The sequence below is a fragment of the Scyliorhinus canicula genome, chromosome 2, assembly GCF_902713615.1.
Source record: "Scyliorhinus canicula chromosome 2, sScyCan1.1, whole genome shotgun sequence".
Lineage (NCBI taxonomy): Eukaryota > Metazoa > Chordata > Chondrichthyes > Carcharhiniformes > Scyliorhinidae > Scyliorhinus > Scyliorhinus canicula.
This window is the reverse complement of record NC_052147.1, coordinates 11,956,798-11,979,161: the sequence shown is the minus strand read 5'-3', so window position 1 is coordinate 11,979,161 and position 22,364 is coordinate 11,956,798. Positions and strand designations below refer to the sequence as shown.

At 48.1% G+C, this 22,364-nt stretch overlaps 1 protein-coding gene across 6 annotated transcripts in view; it reads left to right on the top strand.

Annotated features, from left to right (window-relative positions):
• The window catches only part of nrxn3a (neurexin 3a), a 1,956,983-nt gene that overhangs the window by 1,390,512 nt on the left and 544,107 nt on the right, over positions 1 to 22,364 (top strand). For 5 of the 6 annotated variants that reach the window (XM_038773746.1, XM_038773703.1, XM_038773729.1 and 2 more), the window contains exon 1: positions 9,878 to 10,229. The exons of the other annotated variant lie outside the window; for it this stretch is intronic. In XM_038773746.1, coding sequence (XP_038629674.1) covers positions 10,025 to 10,229 — 205 coding nt within the window. In that variant the 5' untranslated portion in view covers positions 9,878 to 10,024. Of the gene's footprint in view, positions 1 to 9,877; positions 10,230 to 22,364 lie in introns of those variants that run through there. 6 annotated transcript variants of the gene reach the window in all.

The following is a 22,364-nucleotide window of genomic DNA, read 5'->3' as shown; positions in this document are numbered from 1 at the left end:
TAAACACTGAAGACTGGCGTCTGGACAGAATAGGTAGGGAAGAACATATTCCCATTGATGGGAAGACCGAGAGAGGGGACAGGATTTACGGTAATCGGAGAAAGGAGCAATGGTGACAGGGAGGGGAGACTTGTTCGCGCAGCGAGCGGCCGGGATTTGGAATGTTCTGCCCGAGAGTGAGGTGGAGACAGATTCAATCGAGGCATTCAAGGAGGAATTACACTGTTACCTCGGAAGGATTAATGTACAGGGCTACGGAAAGGAGGCAGAGAGGTAAATTGGAGGGCTAGTGCAGACACTGCGGGCCGAATGGCCTACATGAAACTGAAATTAAAATCACTTATTGTCACAAGTAGGCGTCAATGAAGTTACTGTGAAAAGCCCCTAGTCGCCACATTCCAGCGCCTGTTTGGGGAGGCTGGTGCGGGAATTGAACCCGCACTGCTGGCCTGCCTTGCTCTGCTTTCAAAGCCAGCGGTTTAGCCCAGTGTGCTAAACCAGCCCCTGGGCTGTAATCCAACATCTGGGCTGTAACCATTCTCTGGTTATGTGACTTCCCTTTGTTGGGCGCAGAGTTATTGGAGAATGGTGGGGAGGGAATAGAACTGACTGACTGACCGACAGTCAACAATCATTCGGTTCAGTGACAGAGACGATGGAACACAGCAGAGGATGGGTGTGTCAAAGAACCAATGGCAGGAGCATAGGGGGTTAGCGGGGCGAGGGTGGAGCTGAGGAAAGTCACATCTCCTGGAGTGCGGCCTACTAAAAGGTGGCAAGCCTGATACCCACGTCGCCCCTTCTTTTGCCACCCATTTTCTCACCACCTGGGGTTGGCATATGTCTGATGGCACGGCCGGTGCCCAAAGATAGGACGTTTCATCCCCATAATGTGATCAAGCAGAGCACCCACCTCATTCAAAATAGCTCCAAATGCTGAAATGAAATGTGATGTGGGAAATGGAGGGAGCTCACTGCACCCGTCCCTCACTGTCATTATCTCTCAGCCGTGTCTAATTTAAGTTGTGCACGTGCCAGATAAAGATGTATTACCTCTTTGATTAGCCAAGAGTACACAATCATTTCCATTGTTTTGTCGGGTTCTTCTCATAAAATTGGACCAGAGAGAAAAAGATAATGTGGGTCCTGACAGATTAGTCCTGTATGTAGCAGAGTCAATGCTCCCTTTCTCTATTCCTGCTCAGGCCATGTATTTCCACCTGTCAGCCTGAAGTGACTATGCCGATTCTAAGTAGGACAGCCCGGAGGATACTGGAGACATTTGTCTGCTCGGTTTTTCTAAATGTCTTCAGCACAGAAATTGGAAGCGTCCTCGACTGCTCTATTTCCATTTTTTTTCTCTTTTCCATTTTCCCACCTCCCCATCCTCACACTTGCTGGGAACAATCGCATGGAAGAATGACAGTCATAATAACAATAATCGCTTATTGTCACGAGTAGGCTTCAATTAAGTTACTGTGAAATGCCCCGAGTCGCCACATTCTGACGCATGTTCGGAGAGGCTGGTACGGGAATCGAACCCGCGCTGCTGGCCTTGTTCTGTATTACAAGCCAGCTGTTTAGCCCATGGTGCTAAACCAGCCCCTCTAATCATAGAATTTACAGTGCAGAAGGAGGCCATTTGGCCCATCAAGTCTTCACCGGCCCTTGGAAAGAGCACCTTACCTAAGTCCACGCATCCACCCTATCCCCACACCTCTACCCTATCCCCGTAACCCCCCAACCCTTTTTTTGGACACTAAGGGCAATTTAGCTTAGCCAATCCACCTAACCTGCACGTCTTTGGACTGTGGAAGGAAACCGGAGCGGCCGGAGGAAACCCACGCAGTCACGGGGAGACACACGTTGCCAAAGACAGACGCACACATGGACAAGCACACACACAAACATTGCCAAACACACTCGTACACACAAGCAAGCACACACACACACACATTGACAAACACGCGCACGCGCACACGCACACAAGTGCACACACACACACATTCCCAGACTGTCTAACTGGAAAGAAGTCAGGAGTGAGAACTTCGGCTAATTCACCTCCCCCCTCACCATCCACCCCTGCCTCCATCCAAATCCTGTGGTCCCCAGCTGAGTTGCCATTTTCCTTCTGCAGTCTGCTGGCTACCTGACAAAGGCCTTACTTTGCGGGACTGTGTGAGTTAACTGACGTTGGTGAAGCAGCAGTAGCCGGTTTCCAATTCATCAGGATGTAGTTAGACCCCTGCACCTTCAATACATTGCGTAGTTGGGAAAACACTGCACAGTGCATTGAAATGCTTCTGCTGTGTACCTGAAGGAATTACACAGGATCAATGTCCAGTGCTCAGTGAGTGCTGAAAGGTTTATATGATTTATATGGATTTTGTGGAGTTTTCCGATCTTAATTTTACACAGGCAATGGATTGGAGTTTAAACTTGTGCACATCGACACTGTCCCAAGGTTCAGCCCTAATCGTTACTGAGGTATCTAATCTCAGGTGGGCCATTAATTATTGCATTCACTGCTGGCCCTTCAAAATCCTGAACTGCCAATGGGTTAATTAAAGGAGAGTGAAAAAAAAAAATCACCAATGATTTTTATTTATGCTGCACATTTAAAATAGCACAATGTCCCCAGGGGCTTCACAGGAGAGTTATTTGTCAGAGAATGCTTTAACACCGAGCATGGTTAGGAAATGCTGGGGCAGGTGACTGGAAACTTGGTCAAAGAAGTGGGTTTTAAGGGATGTCCTAATGGGGGAGAGAGAGGCAGAGAGGTTGAGGAAGGAAATTCCAGGAAGCTGAAAGGCAAGGTCACCAATGGCGGAGAGTCAACGTGGTGACGAATCAGAGAGCAGTATTGGAGGAGTGCGGAGATTGCAAACGTTTGTAGGGCTGGAGGAGAAGACAGAGAGAGAGAGAAAGGGGCCCCATGGTGGTGCCTGTAAACAACAAGGAGAGTTTTAAGATTGTAGAGGGTGGGGAACTTGGTGGTGGCAGGTATGATCTGGCAAACTAAAGGCTCTGCTCAGTTTTGACGGCACCCATAGTCATGGATTTGGCTCACACGCGAAGAATGGGGAGGCAGTGACTTAGGGTAATGTCACTCCAGCGACAATACAGAGGCCCAGGATAATGCTCTGGGGTTAGGAATATGGACGGCACGGTCACACAACGATTAGCACTGTTGCTTCACAGCGCCAGGGACCCGGGTTTGATTCCCGGCTTGGGTCACTGCCTGCGTATGTTCTCCCCGTGTCTGCGTGGGTTTCCTCTGGGTCCTCCGGTTTCCTCCCACAAGTCCCGAAAGACGTGCTGTTAGCAGCGCCGGCCTTAGGGTTGCTGGCCCCCCGGGCAAGCTGAACTTCGGCGCCCTTCGGGGGGGGGGGGGGGGGGGGGGGGGCGAGGGGGGGGCGAGGGGGGGGGGGCCCCGAGGGAGGGGCGGGACCCGAGATGGGGGGGGCCCGAGAGAGGGGGGGCTCGAGAGAGAGGGGGGCCCGAGAGAGAGGGGGGGGCCCGAGAGAGAGGGGGGGGTGGCCGAGAGAGGGGGGGGCCGAGAGGGGGGGGCCGAGAGAGAGGAGGGGGCGAGGGGGGGGGCGACGGACGGAGGGGGGGACGGACGGAGGGGGGGGCACGGCGGACGGAGGGGGGGGCGGATGGAGGGGGGGGGCCGCCCTGGGGGAGGGCGGCCACCGCGCATGCGCTGGTTAGCACCGGCCCAACTGCGCATGCGCGGGACCCGAGTCTCTGGCGCCCCCTAGCACATGGCGCCCCGGGCGACTGCCCGAGTTGCCGGTACCTTGGGCCGGCCCTGGCTGTTAGGTAATTTGGATATTCTGAATTCTCCCTCTGTGTACCCGAACAGACGCTGGAATGTGGCGACTGGGGGCTTTTCACAGTAACTTCATTACAGCGTTAATGTAAGCCTACTTCTGACAATAATTATTATTATTACTTGAATCCCGTCACGGCAGCTGGTGGAATTTAAATGCAATTAATAACATCTGGAATGGAAGGATCGCCTCAGTAACAGTGACCATGGCAACTGCCGCCAATTGTTGTAAAAACCCATCTGGTTCATTCATGCCCCCGAAGGGGGAAGGAAATCTGCCGTCCTTACCTGGTCTGGCCTACATGTGACTCCAGATTCACACATGGCTGAGCGAGTCACTCAGTTCGAGGGCAATTAGAGATGGGCTACAAATGCTGGCCCAGCCAGCGACCCCCACATCCCACGAAAGAATTGAGAGCCTTTGCTGGTGAAGCTACAGCTACAGCCAGCTCTTCAGGAACAAATAGGGCAGGTTTTTGGGGTGTGTGGAATAAATAGAGCCAGAAACGTAACTGAAAGGGATACTAAAATTAGGAATGCTGCCACTTCTGAATTTATGATTTGGTGGAAGGCACCGCGGAGTGAAACAGAGGAGGGGTTCCTCTTTAATTCAAAACTGCTGAGTGCCAAAGTTAAGTGGGCCATCAGACTGATTCAATGGCCTTTTATTGATAATGAAGGCAACACTTGTGTCTCATTGAGAATTCGCTAATCACTGAACATTTAAGCATTGCTCGAGATGAGGCATTATGCAATTGCTGCCTGTCATCGAGCCACTTGTCTGCTCTCCGTGTGCGCCTGCACTCCTGCTGAGGGTGTGAGATCCCCCAGGAGAATTCCCAGCTCCTGTGGCTTCCTCACCTGAAGGCGGTTTCTCCCTGCCTCCCCCGGGACGGAACGCAACTCCTCTCTCCCACATGAGACTGCCCAGTCATTGGCCGTGGAAGAAAGGGCTGAGGGGGCTTCCTTTGTGCCTTTCTCACGGTCTTCAATCTTCGGTTCATCTTCAGGGTGGAAAGCAACCAAGACTGAAGACCCCTAATTCTTCCCTTTGCGGATAATGTTGCGGGGCTGCTCTTATACTTTGGGTTGCAGGGCCCCCGAGCAAGTGTTTCAGATATTTCGGAGCTGTTCAACGGAGCCCAAATATTGTGGAACAGCGATGGGGAAAAACAAAACTTGCATTTACATCCCGCCTTTCCCGATGTGGGCAACAGCCAGTAAAGTACTTCTGAAGGGCAGCCACTGTTGCAGCGTAGGAACAACGAGCACGCAGCAACATCCCACAATAAGCAATGAGACGATGAGGGATAAATATTGACCGGGACGCCCGGTTCAAAATAGTGCCGTGATTTGTTTTCAAAGCACTCACCTGAGAAGGCAGGCAGGGTCTCAGTTTGTCCTCCCACCTGAAAGACAGCTCCACCTACTTTGCAGCACCCCCTCAACACCATGCCAGGAATGTCAGCCGAGATTTTCGTGCTCAAACCTCGGGAGTGTGGCCTCTGAGAGCTACCCCGCTGAGCTGTTAGGTGCATGGGCATTTCCAGCTCGCAAAATAGAACCCTAGAATTCCAACAATGCAGAAGGAGGCCATTCGGCCCATCGAGTCTGCACCGATCCTCTGAAAGAGCACCCTACCTAGGCTTATTCCTCCGCCCTATCCCTGTAACCCCACCTAACATGCACATCTTTGGATACTAAGGGGCAATTTATCATGGTCAATCCACCTAACCTGCACATTTTTGGACTGTGGGAGGAAACTGGAGCACCCGGAGGCAAACCACGCAGAAACGGGGAGAACGTGCAGACTCCGCACAGTCACCCAAGGCCGAAATTGAACCCGGGTCCCTGGCACTGTGTGGCAGCAGTGCTAACCACTGTGCCGCCAGACCGTGACAATATTGTGCTAAATTAGAGCATAAGTACAATTTAATTTCCTTGTCCCCTCACACCTTGCCCCTTCCACACACCTCCCCCACCCCACTTGTCCCCCAAACCTTGACAAAAGTTAGAGATGTGGAGAAAGAAAGTAAAGAAGGGGAGGGGCAGTGGGGGGAGGTGAAGGAGCTGTGCTGGTCACAAATGGTTAAGAGGGTAAGGCAGGAGAGTCGAGCTACAGGTAGTTAGGGATAATGGAGATCGAAGGACCGTCGTATCTTAGAAGTCGAAAAGCAGCTACCCGTTCAGCTGCTTACTGAGCAAGGTTGCCCCTGCCTCCTCCAATCCCCCCAGCACACAGAGCACTCTTTAGCTATTGTTGGTAATGGTAAACATTGAACCAACAGTCTTCCTGAATAACACACAGAGGAAAACAATCAAAACCAGTATCCACAGAATGTTCAACCATTGAACGGGTAAAATGGCCTTCTTTCGCATTTTGAATGAATGGTGCCAGTTTCGGACTCGAGTTGTACAAGATTATGAGGGGCGTGGCAGGATGGATAGGGAGCAGCTGTTCCCCAGAGTCGAAGGGTCAGTCACGAGGGGGACTCAGCTTCAAGGTGAGGGGAAGGAGGTTTAGGGGGGATTTGAGGCAAAGCTTTTATACCCAGAGGGTGGTGACGGTCTGGAACGCACTGCCTGGGAGGGTAGGAGAGGGAGGTTGCCTCACATTCTTTTAAAAGTACCTGGATGGTCACTTGCCACGTCATAACATTCAAGGATATGGGCCAAGTGCTGGTAAATGGGATTAAGTCGGGAGGTCAGCTGTTTTTCATGTGTCGGTGCAGACTCGATGGGCTGAAGGGCCTTTTCTGCTCTGTGTGATTGTGTAAAACAAAACACCACCTATGATGTATTTTGGAAAATGGAGCCCAGAACTAACCAGCTGAGGTGCCTGCGATTCCGATTTTATTAAACGTGGATGTATTGTAATGGACCATTTAGGGATCTATCCCAGGACACTAAGGGGCAATTTATCGTGGACAATCCACCCAACCTGCACATCTTTGGACTGTGGGAGGAAACCGGAGCACCTGGAGGAAACCCACACAGACACGGGGAGAACATGCAAACTCCGCACAGACAGTGACCCAGCAGGGAATCGAATCTGGGACCCTGGAGCTGTGAGGCTGCAGTGCTATCCACTGTGCCGCCATGTCGCCCATTTGTGTTATTTGATACCTTCGTGTGGGGAATTTTTAAGAAGGGCAGGGGAGTCATCCCCCATGTCGCAGCCATTAATAATCTCTCAGTCAGTATCACTGAAACAGGTTCTGTGGCCATGATCAGGACTGTTTGTGGGAGCTTGCTGTGTACAAATTGGCTGCTGTGTTTGCTATAACAGTGACTGCACCCCATGTTTGACTACCTGTGAAACCTTTTATAGACATTCTGAAGCTGTTGAGGTTATATAAATGTATGTCTGTCTTTAAAATGGCAATCTGTATACTGAGTACCACCCCAATTTCGGAAAGAAATGAGAACCTTTTTCTCTGAGGGTAGTGAGTCTCTGAAACTCTCTTCCTCAAAAGGCTGGGGAAGCAGAGCCGAATGGGTGGCACGCCAACCCGTGCATGCGCAGTTGGGCCAGCTCAATCCTGCGCATGCGCAGTTGGGCCGCGCATCCTGTGCATGCGCGGGGAACTTCTTACGCCCACCCGCCCCGACCCAACATGGGATCGGTGTTCAGGGGCCGGCCGCGCCAGGATCACGAGCCAGACCCCATCGGAGGCCCCCCTGGTGAAGGAGCCCCCCTTTACCCCCCCCCCTCCCCCGAGCGTTCCTGCAGAGTTCCCACCGGCAGCGACCAGGGGTGAACGGTGCTGGCGGGACTTTGACGTGTTGGAGCGGCCGCACCTCGGAGAATCGTGCGCCGGCGTCGGGGCGTTGTGGCACGGTTGCTCCGATTCTCTGGCCCGGCACGGGGCTCGGAGAATCGCCCCCAGAGTCTTTGAATATTTTTAAGGCAGACCCAGATAGATTATTGGTTAACAAGGGGGAGAAAGGTTATCAGGGGGAGGCAGGAATGTGGGGTTGAGATTACAATCAGATCATTATTAAATGGTGGAGCAGACTCGAGGGGCCGAGTGGCCTACTCCTGATCCTAATTCATATGCTCGTACGTCCCCTTTATGCGGTCATAAGATGACTGCTATATGGCTCTCGCAAAAATCCAGGAATTGGGGCAGCAGCTCGTTCCCCACCGTTTGTGAAGGATCCAGATCCCAGGTGGAGATCCCTCAAGCTGCACATTTCCTCCCTCGGGAAGTCGAGCTGATTCTCTCTCACTCCTTTCCTTGGAGGAGGTTTCTGGTGAGGGGGCTTGGGACCAGAACCCAGCACCACCCTGGACAGGCTCAATGTGGACATAGATCAACGATTGAACCTTTGGGGCATTTCCATTCCTGTCTGGGTCCACAGAGCAGGAGGTGGTGCGTTCCACGTGCAGGAGTGCGTTTGGGGAAGGTAAGGGAGAGGAAGGAGTCACATTTTGCGCATACCCTAATCTTTTTGTTGGTAAAAGTACATGAGCTCCACGGTGTAGCCAATTAATTAAAAACACGTCTTCCTTTTTTGGTTGCTGTTGTTCACAGTCTTGTTTGGGACCCACACTGTTATTGTCGAACTTCACTGGTAACAATGTGTTCCACTGGGATAGTGTTAAGACATTGCGATGACTATGAGGTTATGGAACAGAGTTAAGTGACAGGTCGGGGCACTCAAGTGGCATGGATTTGGCAGCTCAAACGATGGCCAGTTTCTGTGCGACATCCGACAGCGACCCGGGTGATACCCTCCTCAAGCCTGGAGTGGGGGAATGATGCAGAAAAAGAGGTGGAAAATGATGGTGGAACCGGAGGGATCAGAAGTGAAAAGGAGCAGGATTCATTGGCAGAGGGAGAGCGAGGGCCCCATATGAGCACGGTGGCACAGCAGTTAGCACTGCTGCCTCACAGTGCTAGGGTCCCAGGTCCGATTCCAGCCTCGGGTGACTGTGCGGAGTCTGCACATTCTCCCCGTGTGTGTGTGTGGGTTTCCTCCGGGTGCTCCCACAGTCCAAAGATGCGCAGGTTAGGTGGGGTTACGGCAATAGGGCGGGGGGAGTGGGCTGAGGCAGGGTGCTCTTTCGGAGGGTCGGTGCAGACTCGATGGGCCGAAAGGCCTCCTCCTGCACTGTAGGGACCCCGTGGAGACTATGGAGCTGCTGCCCTTTTCACACTCCATCTGCTCCGAGACCGACGTCCTCTCAATTCGCCCTCCAATCATGGGCAAGACATCTGGCTGGGCACTTTGATGACCATCTTGGGTTGGTGGGATGGGGTGGGAGTTGGGGTGGTGGTGGGGGAGGGGGGGGGGGAGAGATCGAGGGAAAAGATAATATGACCCCTATCTGAAACCCCTCCCCTTGAATAAAATCCCTTCCCTCCGCAGTGCACTCAGTTTCATTGACGTGCTTGTGGAAATGTGTGTATGTGTGAATAGCTGATGACTGTAGCTGACCCCCCCCCCCCCCCCCCACACACACACACACAATCCTGTGCGTAGCCTGTGTCACACAACCAAGCACTCACAGGGTTAACATTCTTCCTTCTGAGTTACTGGGGACAGGACTGAGAAAGCTGAACTAAATAGTTCTGCACTGCATCAGTTAGGAGGAGACTGGTACCGAGAGAGAGAGGGGGTGGAGGCTGTGGGGTGGGGGAGCAGCAAAGGTCTTGACAACCGGGAGGAGGGGGGGTGGGGGTGTTTTTTTTTTCTTGTCCTCAATTGTTTTGTCAGCGGCTGGACAGGAAACATTGTGAGTGTGTCTCCCAGTTTGGATCGAGGTGGTCAAGTCTCCAGCCTGCCTTTCTGTCTCCAGCTGAGGGAGGGGTGGTGGGGGATGGACAGGACGTAGAACCGGGAGGAGCTGGCGATGCCCAGCAGGCAGGGAGCCCTGCGCCCAGCTCTGCCACCCCAGCAGCCACCCCGGAGCAAGTTGAGAGTTGGGGAGCACCCGAAGGATTTGCTTTGAACGCTGTCTCCAGCTGGTGGTGTCTTTTATTGGGGTGCTTTTTTTTTTAGGGGGGTGGGTGGTGGGTGGTGGGTGGTGGGGGGGTTGTTGGTTGGTGTTGGAGGAAGATAACGAGCGACTCAGAGAGAGAGACAGAGACAGAGAGAGAGAGAGAGAAGAACATGGGCTGCCTGCCATCATGAGCCTCGCTGCTGGCCCGGGAGAGCCGCCGCGCTGCCGCCCAGCCCACCATGAGTCTCTCTCCCAGCCACCGGCCCCCTCGCTGCTCGCCCCGGGCGCCCTGGATCTGGTCCCTCGCCCTGGGCTGCATCGCCGGCACCGTGTGGAGCTCCTCGGGCGCCGCCACGCACCATGACCATCACTACCACGGCGGCAAGCAGCACTCGCTACCCATCTCCATCTACCGCTCGCCGGCGTCTCTGCGGGGCGGCCACGGTGGGTCTGTGTGTGTGTATGTGTGTGTGAGTGTCTTACCTCTCTCTGTGCATTACTGAATCCACCTTACCTGCTCCAGCAAAAGAAACTTGTCCCCCCCCCCCCCCCTCTCCCTTCTTCCCCCCTCCCTGATACAGATGTGATGTGTTAAATGTTCGACTTTTAAAATCAAATGCCCTCCTGTATGGGAAAGGACACCTTCTCCCCACCAGCTTGGTTGGGCTGTTTCAGTTCCTGCCTGGTGTGCTGTGTGCCCAGAGGGTTCAGGAATAGAGAGGAGGGGGGGGGGGGGAGGGTCAATTCACCCTGGGATATTTCCCCCACTTGGGATATTTTCCCCCACTTGGGATATGTCCCCCCACTTGGGATATGTCCCCCCACTTGCCTCTGTTTCCTCCACACAGCTGCCCCCGCAGAGCAGCAGAATCTTTTCTCGAGTTGGCCAATGTAGCACCCCGGCCCCACAGCCCAAATTGATATTTTCTTTAAAAAAACAAAAGAAATCAGGCACAAAAAAAAAATATTTTGCCTTCACCCCTTCTTTCCCTCCCTCCCGGGCAAGCGCAACCCTGGCGTTCCTCAGATTGGAAATTGAGCATTCCCTGTGTATATTTGGGGTTTTTTGTTCAGGAGGGGATGGAGCAAGGCTTAGCAATTTAGAGACTTGAGATTTTTCTTTTTTTTATTATTAAGTCTGGGGGGGGGGGGGGGGGCGGAGTAAGGATGAGGCCAGGGGGAACGATTCCCTACTTGTCCAAAGATGTGCAGGGTAGGTGGATTGGCCATGATGAAGTGTCCCTAATGTCCACTGTTAGGGAGTGAGGGGGATAGGGTGGGGTGGACCAGGGAGCGAGCATGGCTGGGGTGCTCCTTCGGAGGGTGGGTGCAGACTCGATGGGCCGAATGCCCTCCTCCTGCACTTGTAGGGATTCTCTGGATCGATGCTCATCCCGCGGGGACAAGCCTGCCTCCCACACAGGCCAACGGGTTCACAAACAGCAACACTCCTTCCCAAATCGACGAATCCGTTCCCTTTCATTTGAGCCTGGGGTTAATCAGGCTAGAAGGGTGGCCGTTCGCCCCCCCCCCCCCCCCCACCCATGCCTGTGCTTAACCCCCACTGCGTTCCCTCCCCACCTGCTGTACAGACTGGGAATGGGTGAAATTAACATTGGAATCTGGTCCTGTCTCCCGGGAAGTGTAGACCCGATCAGAACTAGTGTGTGTGTGTGTTTCACAAATAAACAACATTTCCCCCCTCCTCACCCCCCCCCCCCCCCCCACCCAATTTGGATCCATTGCCAAATTCCCTTAAATGTGTGCCTGCTGGACCATTTGCATTGTATCTCTTGCTGGTCCCTTCCCTAACACCCTCTGATTGTTCCATACACACTTTGTGGTTTTAATGCTTTGGAAGAATGGGATTGAAAAATGAAATCTGCTGAGAGTCTTAAAATATATATGTTTCTTCAACATTCTTCTTTTGGTGTGTGTGGGGGGTGGGCAATTTCTCTCCCCTGTCGTATGGAAAATTGTTTTTTCTTTAACAAAGAATATTTGAAATGCACACAGGTAAGATTAACCCTGGCGGTTTCTCAGGCTGAAATAACCGGGAACCCACTCCCCTAGTCCACTCAATGGGGGAATGGCTCCCTACACAAGAGAGTGGGGTGAGGTTTAACAAGCTGCTCAAGTCATGCGGCACCAGGGGAGGCCACTCGGCCCATCTTTGAAAGGCTGCCTCTCCAGCTGGCCTCACTCCTCTCCCCACCCTCTGGCGGAGTCTCTCTGACTCACCCTCTGGGCCATCCTATTGGAATGAAGAGACAGGTCTCTCAATCTCTGGTGAGGACAGACCTGGGATCTTCTCGCTGGTTGTGAGGGACACACTGGGCTGGGCTGGGGAGGAGGGGATGCGGGGGTAGGAGTTGGGATAGCGAGATAGGCACCCCAGGAAGAGGACTGGAGGGGTGGGGGTGGGGTGGGCGGGAGAGGCTTGAGTGGCATGGCTTGGAGCAGACGGGCCGAACGGCCGGCTGTGCGGTGTGTGTGTGTCACTGATCTCCATCTGCCCATCCTTGCTCCTGCAGCAATTTGATAACGCCAAGTGGGTTAAAATCCGCTCCTTCTCCCAAGATGAGTGTTTAAAAACCTCCTCCAAACTGAAGCATTGGCTGCAAATTCCAATCATCTTCTAATCCTTCGCCGTTCATTTAGTGTCACTACCAAAACCACCCCCACACCCCACACCAGTGCAGAATCACCTCGGCAAATGAGTTTGACCCGCTGGGTGGAAATGTAAAATTGTCCGTGACAACCTCCAGCTCAGTGTGAGCTAATCGGAGCTGATTCCAGCTCCCGCGCCGCTGCTAAATTGCTGCTGTTCATGGCTCTGTGCACTGGGCTGGGGTTGGTACTGGGCAGGGGCTGGGCTGGAGCTGGGCTAGGGCTGGGCAGGGGCTGGGGCTGGGCTGGGCAGGGGCTGGGGCTGGGCTGGGCTGGGCAGGGGCTGGGCTGGAGCTGGGCTAGGGCTGGGCAGGGGCTGGGGCTGGGCTGGGCAGGGGCTGGAGCTGGGCTGGGCTGGGCAGGGGCTGGGCTGGGCTAGGGCTGGGCAGGGGCTGGGCTGGTGCTGGGCAGGGGCTGGAGCTGGGCTGGGCTAGGGCTGGGTTGGAGCTGGGCTGGTGCTGGGCAGGGGCTGGGCTAGGGCTGGGCAGGGGCTGGTGCTGGGCTGGGCTGGGCTGGGACTGGGCTGGGCTGGAGCTGTTCTGGGCTGGGGCTGGGCTGGTGCTGGGCTGGGCTGGGCTGGGGCTGGTGGTAGGCTGGGGCTGGGCTGGGCTGGGCAGGGGCTGGGGCTGGGCTGGGCAGGGGCTGGAGCTGGGCTGGGCTGGGCAGGGGCTGGGCTGGGCTAGGGCTGGGCAGGGGCTGGGCTGGTGCTGGGCAGGGGCTGGAGCTGGGCTGGGCTAGGGCTGGGTTGGAGCTGGGCTGGTGCTGGGCAGGGGCTGGGCTAGGGCTGGGCAGGGGCTGGTGCTGGGCTGGGCTGGGCTGGGACTGGGCTGGGCTGGAGCTGTTCTGGGCTGGGGCTGGGCTGGGCTGGGCTGGGGCTGGTGGTAGGCTGGGGCTGGGCTGGGGCCAGGCTGGGGCAGGGGCTGGGCTGGGCTGGAGCTGGGCTGGGGCTGGGCTGGGGCAGGGCTGGGGCTGGGCTGGGGCTGGTGGTAGGCTGGGGCTGGGCTGGTGCTGGGCTGGGCTGGGCTGGGGCTGGTGGTAGGCTGGGGCTGGGCTGGTGCTGGGCTGGGGCTAGGCTGGGGCTGGGGCAGGGGCTGGGCTGGGCTGGAGCTGGGCTGGGCTGGGGCTGGGGCTGGGCAGGGCTGGGGCTGGGGCTGGGCTGGAGCTGGGCTGGGCTGGGGCTGGGCCGGGGCTGCAGGTGGAGATGGAGCAGTCGTTAACCTGCTCACCGGCTGCTGCTCAGCTCTGCTTGTCCGGAGCCTGCCTTCTGCCTCAGTGTGAAGTGCACGGAGAGACAGTTTCTTAACCCTCCTCTGAAAGTGCGAACAATACAGTTGGAATGCTGATTACTGAGCAGAGAGAGCCTGTGATGCAGTTGGAATGCTGCTCTGATATCGCCAGTAATCTATTCACTGTGCTGATTGAATACTGACAGTAATGGAGTTACGATGTTGATTGCACAGTGTCAGTAATACAGACATTCTGCTGATTGAATAGTGTCAGTAATACAGTCATTCTGCTGATGAATTGTGTCAGTAATACAGTCATTCTGCTGATGAATAGTGTCAGTAATACAGACATTCTGCTGATTGAATAGTGTCAGTAATACAGTCACAATGCTGATTGAATAGTGTCAGCAATACAGTCAATGCTGATGAATAGTATCAGTAATACAGTCACAATGCTGATTGAATAGTGTCAGGAATACAGTCACAATGCTGATGAATAGTGTCAGTAAAAACAGTCACTGTGCTGATTGGATACTGACAGTAATAGTGTTACGATGTTGATTGCATAGTGTCAGTAATACAGACATTCTGCTGATTGAATAGTGTCAGTAATACAGTCACAATGCTGATTGAATAGTGTCAGTAATACAGTCATTCTGCTGATGAATAGTGTCAGTAATACAGTCACAATGCTGATTGAATAGTGTCAGTAATAAAGTAATTCTGCTGATGAATAGTGTCAGTAATACAGTCATTCTGCTGTTGAATAGTGTCAGTAATACAGGCATTCTGCTGATTGAATAGTGTCAGTAATACAGTCACAATGCTGATTGAATAGTGTCAGTAATACAGTCACAATGCTGATGAATAGTGTCAGTAATACAGTCATTCTGCTGATGAATAGTGTCAGTAATACAGTCACTGTGCTGATTGAACTGTGTCAGTAATACACTCACAATGCTAATTGAATAGTGGCAGTAATTAATTCACAATGCTGATTGAATAGTGTCAGTAATACAGTCACTGAGCTGATTGAATTGTGTCAGTAATACAGTCACAATGCTGATTGAATACTTCAGCAATACAGTCACTGTGCTGATTGAATAGTGTCAGTAATACAGTCACTGTGCTGATTGAATAGTGTCAACAATACAGTGACTGTGCCAATTGAATTGTGTCAGCAATACAGTCACAATGCTCATTGAATAGTGTCAGTAATACAGTCACTGTGCTGACTGAATAGTGTCAGTAATACAGTCACCATGCTGACTGAATAGTGTCAGTAATGCAGTGACTGTGCTGATTGAATAGTGTCAGTAATACCGTCACTATGCTGATTGAATAGTGTCAGTAATACAGTGACTGAGCTGATTGAATAATGCCAGTAATACCGTCACTATGCTGATTGAACAGTGTCAGTAATACAGTCACAATGCTGATTGAATAGTGTCAGTAATACAGTCACAATGCTGATGAATAGTGTCAGTAATACAGTCATTCTGCTCATGAATAGTGTCAGTAATACAGCCACAGTGCTGATGAATAGTGTCAGTAATACAGTCACAATGCTGATTGAATAATGTCAGTAATACAGTCATTCTGCTGATTGAACTGTCAGTAATACAGTCACAATGCTGATGAATAGTTTCAGTAATACAGTCACTGTGCTGATTGAACTGTGTCAGTAATACAATCACAATGCTAATTGAATAGTGGCAGTAATTAATTCACAATGCTGATTGAATAGTGTCAGTAATACAGTCACTGAGCTGATTGAATTGTGTCAGTAATACAGTCACAATGCTGATTGAATACTGTCAGCAATACAGTCACTGTGCTGATTGAATAGTGTCAGTAATAGTCACAATGCTGATTGAATACTGTCAGCAATACAGTCACTGTCCTGATTGAATACTATCAGCAATACAGTGACTGTGCTGATTGAATAGTGTCAGTAATACAGTGACTGTGCTGATTGAATAGTGTCAGTAATACAGTGACTGTGCTGATTGAATAGTGTCAGTAATACAGTCACTGTGCTAATTGAATACTGTCAGCAATACAGTCACTGTGCTGATTGAATAGTGTCAGTAATACAGTGACTGTGCTAATTGAATACTGTCAGCAATACAGTGACTGTGCTGATTGAATAGTGTCAGTAATACAGTCACAATGCTGATTGAATACTGTCAGCAATACAGTCACTGTGCTGATTGAATAGTGTCAGTAATGCAGTGACTGTGCTGATTGAATAGTGTCAGTAATGCAGTGACTGTGCTGATTGAATAGTGTCAGTGATAGTCACAATGCTGATCGAATAGTGTCAGTAATACAGTCACACTTGCTGATTGAATAGTGTCACTAATACACTCCCTGAGCTGATTGAATAGTGTCAGTAATACAGTCACAATGCTGATTGAATAGTGTCAGTAATACAGTCACAGTGCTGATTGAATTGTGTCAATAAAAGAGTTACAATGCTGATTGAATATCAGTAATAGTCAATGTACTGATTGAATAGTGTCAGTCATACAGTCACACTTGCTGATTGAATACTGTCAGTAATACAGTCACAATGCTGATTGAATAGTGTCAGTACTACAGTCATTCTGCTAATTGAATATTGTCAGTAAGACAGTCATTCTGCTGATTCAGTAGTGTCAGTAATACAGTCACTGTGCTGATTCAATAGTGTGAGTAATACAGTCACAATGCTGACTGAATAGTGTCAGTAATAGAGTCACTGTACTAACTGAATAGTGTCACTAAAACAGTCACTGTGCTGATTTTATAGTGTCAGTAATACAGTCACAATGCTGATTGAATAGTGTTAGTAAAACAGTCACAGTACTGATTGAATTGTGTCAGTAAAAGTGTTACTTTGCTGATTGAATAGTGTCAGTAATAGTCACGATGCTGATTGAAAAATGTCAGTAATACAATCACTGTGCTGATTGAATAGTGTCATTGATACAGTCACAATGCTGATTGAATAGTGTCAGTGATACAGTCACAGTGCTGATTGAATAGTGTCAGTAATACCGTCACTGTGCTGATTGAATAGTGTCAGTAATACAGTCATTCTGCTGATTGGCACTGTCAGTAAAAGAGTTGCAATGCTGATTGAATAGTGTCAGTGAAAGAGTTACAATGCTGATTGAATAGTGTCAGTGATACAGTCATAATGCTGATTGAATAGTGTCAGTAATACAGTCTTTCTGCTGATTGACACTGTCAGTAAAAGAGTTACAATGCTGATTGAATAGTGTCAGTAATAGAGTCACTGTGCTGATTGAAGAGTTTAAGTTATACAATTATTAAATGCTGATTCAATACTGGCAGAAATAGTCTTACAATGGTAATTGAGTAATGTCAGTAATACAGGCACATTGTCGATTGAACAGTGTCAAGATAACAGTTATTATGCTGATTGAATGATGTCAGTAATATAGTCACAATGATGTTTCAATAGTGTCAATAATGGAGTTACAGTGTTGATTGAATAGATTCAGGAATACAGTCACAATGCAGATGTAAGTGTTTCAATAATACAGCCACAATGCTGATTTAATACTGACAGTAATTGTCTTATAATGTTGATTGAATAGTGTCAGTAATACAGTTACAATGCTGACTGAATGTTGTCAGGAGTATCACAATACTGTTTGAAGAATGTCAATAATGCAGTTACAACATTGGTTGAATAATGTGAGGAATAGACACAGTGCTGATCATATAGTGTCAGGAATACAGTCACAGTGCTGATTTAATAGTGTCAGGAATACTGTCACTGTGCTGATTATAGAGTGTCAGTAATACACTCACAGGGATGTTGAATAGTATCCGGAATACAGTCACAATGCTGATTGAATAGTTTCAGTAATACAGTCACAATGCTGGTTGAATAGTTTCAGTAATACAGTCACAATGCTGATTGAATAGTTTCAGTAGCACAGTCGCAGTGCTGTTGAATAGTGTCAGGAATATATTCCCAAAGCTGATTGACTAATGTCAATAATATACTCACAATTCTGATTGAATAGCATTAGAAATACACTAACAAAGCTGATTGAATCGTGTTTGTAATAATAATAATCTTTATTAGTGTCACAAGTCAGTTTACATTAACACTGCAATGAAGTTACTGTGAAAATCCCCTAGTCGTCATCATCCAACGCCTGATCGGTTATACTGAGGGAGAATTCAGAATGTCCATTTCACCTAACAAGCACATCTTTCAGAACTTGTCGGAGGAAACCGGAGCACCCGGAGGAAAGCCACGCAGACACGGGGAGACATGCAGACTCCGCACAGACAGTGACCCAGGCGGGAATTGAACCTGGGACCTTGGCGCTGTGAAACACAGTGATAACCACTGTGTATCATGTCAAAGCTGATGAAATAGAGTCAGAAATACAGACACAATACTGATTGAATTGTGTCAATATTACAGACATTGTGCTGATTGAATAGAGTCAGGAATACAGTCACAATGCTGATGGAAGTGTGTCAGGAATATTGTCACAATACTGATTGAATGGAGTCAGCAATACAGCCACAATGCTGATTGAATAGTGTTGGTAATAAAGTCACAATTGTGATTGAATTGTGTTAGGAATACAGCCACAATGCTGATTGAATAGTGTCAGTAATACAGCCATTCTGCTGATTGACACTGTCAGTAAAAGAGTTGCAATGCTGATTGAATAGTGTCAGTGAAATTGTTACAATTCTGATTGAATAGTGTCAGTTATACAGTCTCAATGCTGATTGAATAGTGTCAGTAATAGAGTCACAATGCTGATTGAATAGTGTGAATAATACAGTCTTTCTGCTGATTGACACTGTCAGTAAAAGAGTTACAATGCTGATTGAATAGTGTCAGTAATAGAGTCACTGTGCTGATTGAAGAGTTTAGGTTATACAATCATTAAATGCTGATTCAATACTGGCAGAAATAGTCTTACAATGGTAATTGAATAATGTCAGTAATACAGGCACATTGTCGATTGAACAGTGTCAAGATAACAGTTATAATGCTGATTGAATGATGTCAGTAATATAGTCACAATGATGTTTCAATAGTGTCAATAATGGAGTTACAGTGTTGATTGAATAGATGCAGGAATACAGTCACAATGCTGATGTGAGTGTTTCAATAATACAGCCACAATGCTGATTTAATACTGACAGTAATCGTCTTATAATGTTGATTGAATAGTGTCAGTAATACAGTTACAATGCTGACTGAATGTTGTCAGGAGTATCACAATGCTGTTTGAAGAATGTCAATAATGCAGTTACAACATTGGTTGAATAATGTGAGGAATAGACACAGTGCTGATTATATAGTGTCAGGAATACAGTCACAGTGCTGATTTAATAGTGTCAGGAATACTGTCACTGTGCTAATTATAGAGTGTCAGTAATACACTCACAGGGATGTTGAATAGTATCTGGAATACAGTCACAATGCTGATTGAATAGTTTCAGTAATACAGTCACAATGCTGATTGAATAGTTTCAGTAGCACAGTCGCAGTGCTGTTGAATAGTGTCAGGAATACAGTCCCAAAGCTGATTGACTAGTGTCAATAATATACTCACAATTCTGATTGAATAGCATTAGAAATACAGTCACAATGCTGATTGAATCGTGTTGGTAATAATAATAATCTTTATTAGTGTCACAAGTCGGTTTGCATTAACACTGCAACGAAGTTACTGTGAAAATCCCCTAGTCGTCATCATCCAGCGCCTGATCGGGTACACTGAGGGAGAATTCAGAATGTCCATTTCACCAAACAAGCACATCTTTCAGAACTTGTCGGAGGAAACCGGAGCACCCGGAGGAAAGCCATGCAGACACGGGGAGACATGCAGACTCCACACAGACAGTGACCCAGGCGGGAATTGAACCTGGGACCTTGGCGCTGTGAAACTCAGTGATAACCACTGTGTACCATGCCAAAGCTGATCAAATAGAGTCAGAAATACAGACACAATACCGATTGAATTGTGTCAATATTACAGACATTGTGCTGATTGAATAGAGTCAGGAATACAGTCACAATGCTGATTGAATAGTGTTGGTAATAAAGTCACCATTGTGATTGAATTGTGTTAGGAATACAGTCACAATGCTGATTGAATAGAGTCAGGAATACAGACACAATGCTGATTGAATAGAGTCAGAAATAGTCAGAATGTTGATTGAATAGAGTCAGTAATACAGTCATAGTTCTGATTCAATAGTGCCAGGAATGGGGCAGCACGGAGGTTCAGTAGTTAGCACTGCTGTCTCGTGACGTCGCGGACCGAGCTTCAATATAGGCCCTGGGTTGCAGTCCGTGTAGTGTTTGCACATTCCCCCCATTTCTATATGGGTCTCATCCCCACAACCTAAAGACGTGCAGTTTAGGTGGATTAGCTGCGTTAAATTGTCCCTTTATTGAAAAAATGAAAAAAAAGTAAAAGTGCCAGGAATACAGTCAACGTGCTGAGTCAAGAGTGTCAGTAATACAGTCATAATGCTGATTGAATAGATTCAATAATACAGTCAAAGTGCTGATTAAATAGAGTCAGTAATATAGTCACTGTGCTGATTGATAGAGTCAGTAATACAGTCATAATGCTGATTTAATAGAGTCGATAAAACAGTCATGGTGCTGAATAAATACTGTCAGTAATATAGTCAAAGCATTGATTGAATAGTGTCAGTAATACAGTCACAATGCGTATTGAGTAGTGTGAGTAATACAGTTACAATGCGGATTAAATAGTGGCAGGAATACAGTCACTGTGCTGATTGACAGAGTCAGTAATATAGTCACAGTGCTGATTGAATAGTGTTAGGAATACAGCCACAATGCAGATTGAATGGAGTCAGCAATACAGTCACAATGATGATTGAACAGTGTCAAGTAATACAGTCACAATGCTGATTGAATAGAGTCAGAAATACAGTCACAATACTGATTGAATAGAGTCAGAAACACAGTCACAATACTAATTGAATAGAGTCAGAAATAAAGTCACAATGCTGATTGAATAGAGTCAGAAATACATCCATAATGCTGATTGAATATGCCAGTAATACAGTCACAATGCAGATTGAATGGAGTCAGCAATACAGTCACAATGATGATTGAATAGTGTCAAGTAATAGTCACAATGCTGATTGAATAGTGTCAGTAATACAGTCACAATGCTGATGAATAGTGTCAGTAATACAGTCATTCTGCTGATGAATAGTGTCAGTAATACAGTCACTGTGCTGATTGAACTGTGTCAGTAATACAGTCACAATGCTGATTGAATAGAGTCAGAAATACATCCATAATGCTGATTGAATATTGTCAGGAACACGGTCACAATGCTGATTGAATAGAGTCAGAAGTACAGTCACAATGCTGATTGAATATTGTCAGGAACACGATCACAATGCTGATTGAATAGAGTCCATAATGCTGATTGAATATGCCAGTAATACACTCACAATGCAGATTGAATAGAGTCAGAAATACAGTCACAATGATGATTGAATATTGTCAGGAACACGATCACAATGCTGATTGAATAGAGTCCATAATGCTGATTGAATATGCCAGTAATACACTCACAATGCAGATTGAATGGAGTCAGCAATACAGTCACAATGATGATTGAACAGTGTCAAGTAATACAGTCACAATGCTGATTGAATGGAGTCAGCAATATAGTCACTGTGCTGATTGAAAAATGTCAGTAATACACTCACAATGCACATTGAATGGAGTCAGCAATACAGTGACTGAGCTGATTGAATGGCATCAGTAATACAGTCACAATGCAGATTAAATGGAGTCAGGAATACAGTCACAATGCTGATTGGATGGAATCAGCAATACTGTCACAATGCTGATTCACTAATGTCAGTTAAAAAAGTCACAGTGTTGATTGAATAGTGTCAGTGATACATTCACAATGGTATTGGAATAATGTGAGGAGTACCATCATAGTGTTGATTGAACATTGTCAGTGATATAGTCACAATTATATTGGGCTAATATGAAAAATGCAGACACAGTATTATCTGAATGCAGTTGGTAATAGTCACAATGCTTATTGAATCCTGTCAATAATACAGTCACAATGCTGATTAAATTGTGTGAGTAATACAGTCACGATGTTGATTGAATAGTTTCAATTATACAGTCAAATGATAATTGAATAGTGCCAGGAATAGTGCCAGGAATACAGTCACAATGCTTATTGAATAGTGTCAGGAATACAGACATAATGCTGATTAAATAGTTTCATAATACAGTCACAATGCTGATTGAATTTTGTCAGTAATACAGGCACAATGCTGATTGAATAGTGTCAGGAATACAGGCACAATGCTGATTGAATAGTGTCAGGAATACAGACATAATGCTGATTAAATAGTTTCAGTAATAGAGTCACAATGCTGATTGAATAGTGTCAGGAATACAGTCACAATGCTGATTGAATAGTGTCAGGAATACAGACATAATGCTGATTAAATAGTTTCATAATACAGTCACAATGCTGATTGAATTTTGTCAGTAATACAGGCACAATGCTGATTGAATAGTGTCAGGAACACAGACATAATGCTGATTAAATAGTTTCATAATACAGCCACAAAGCTGATTGAATAGTGTCAGTAATACAGTCAC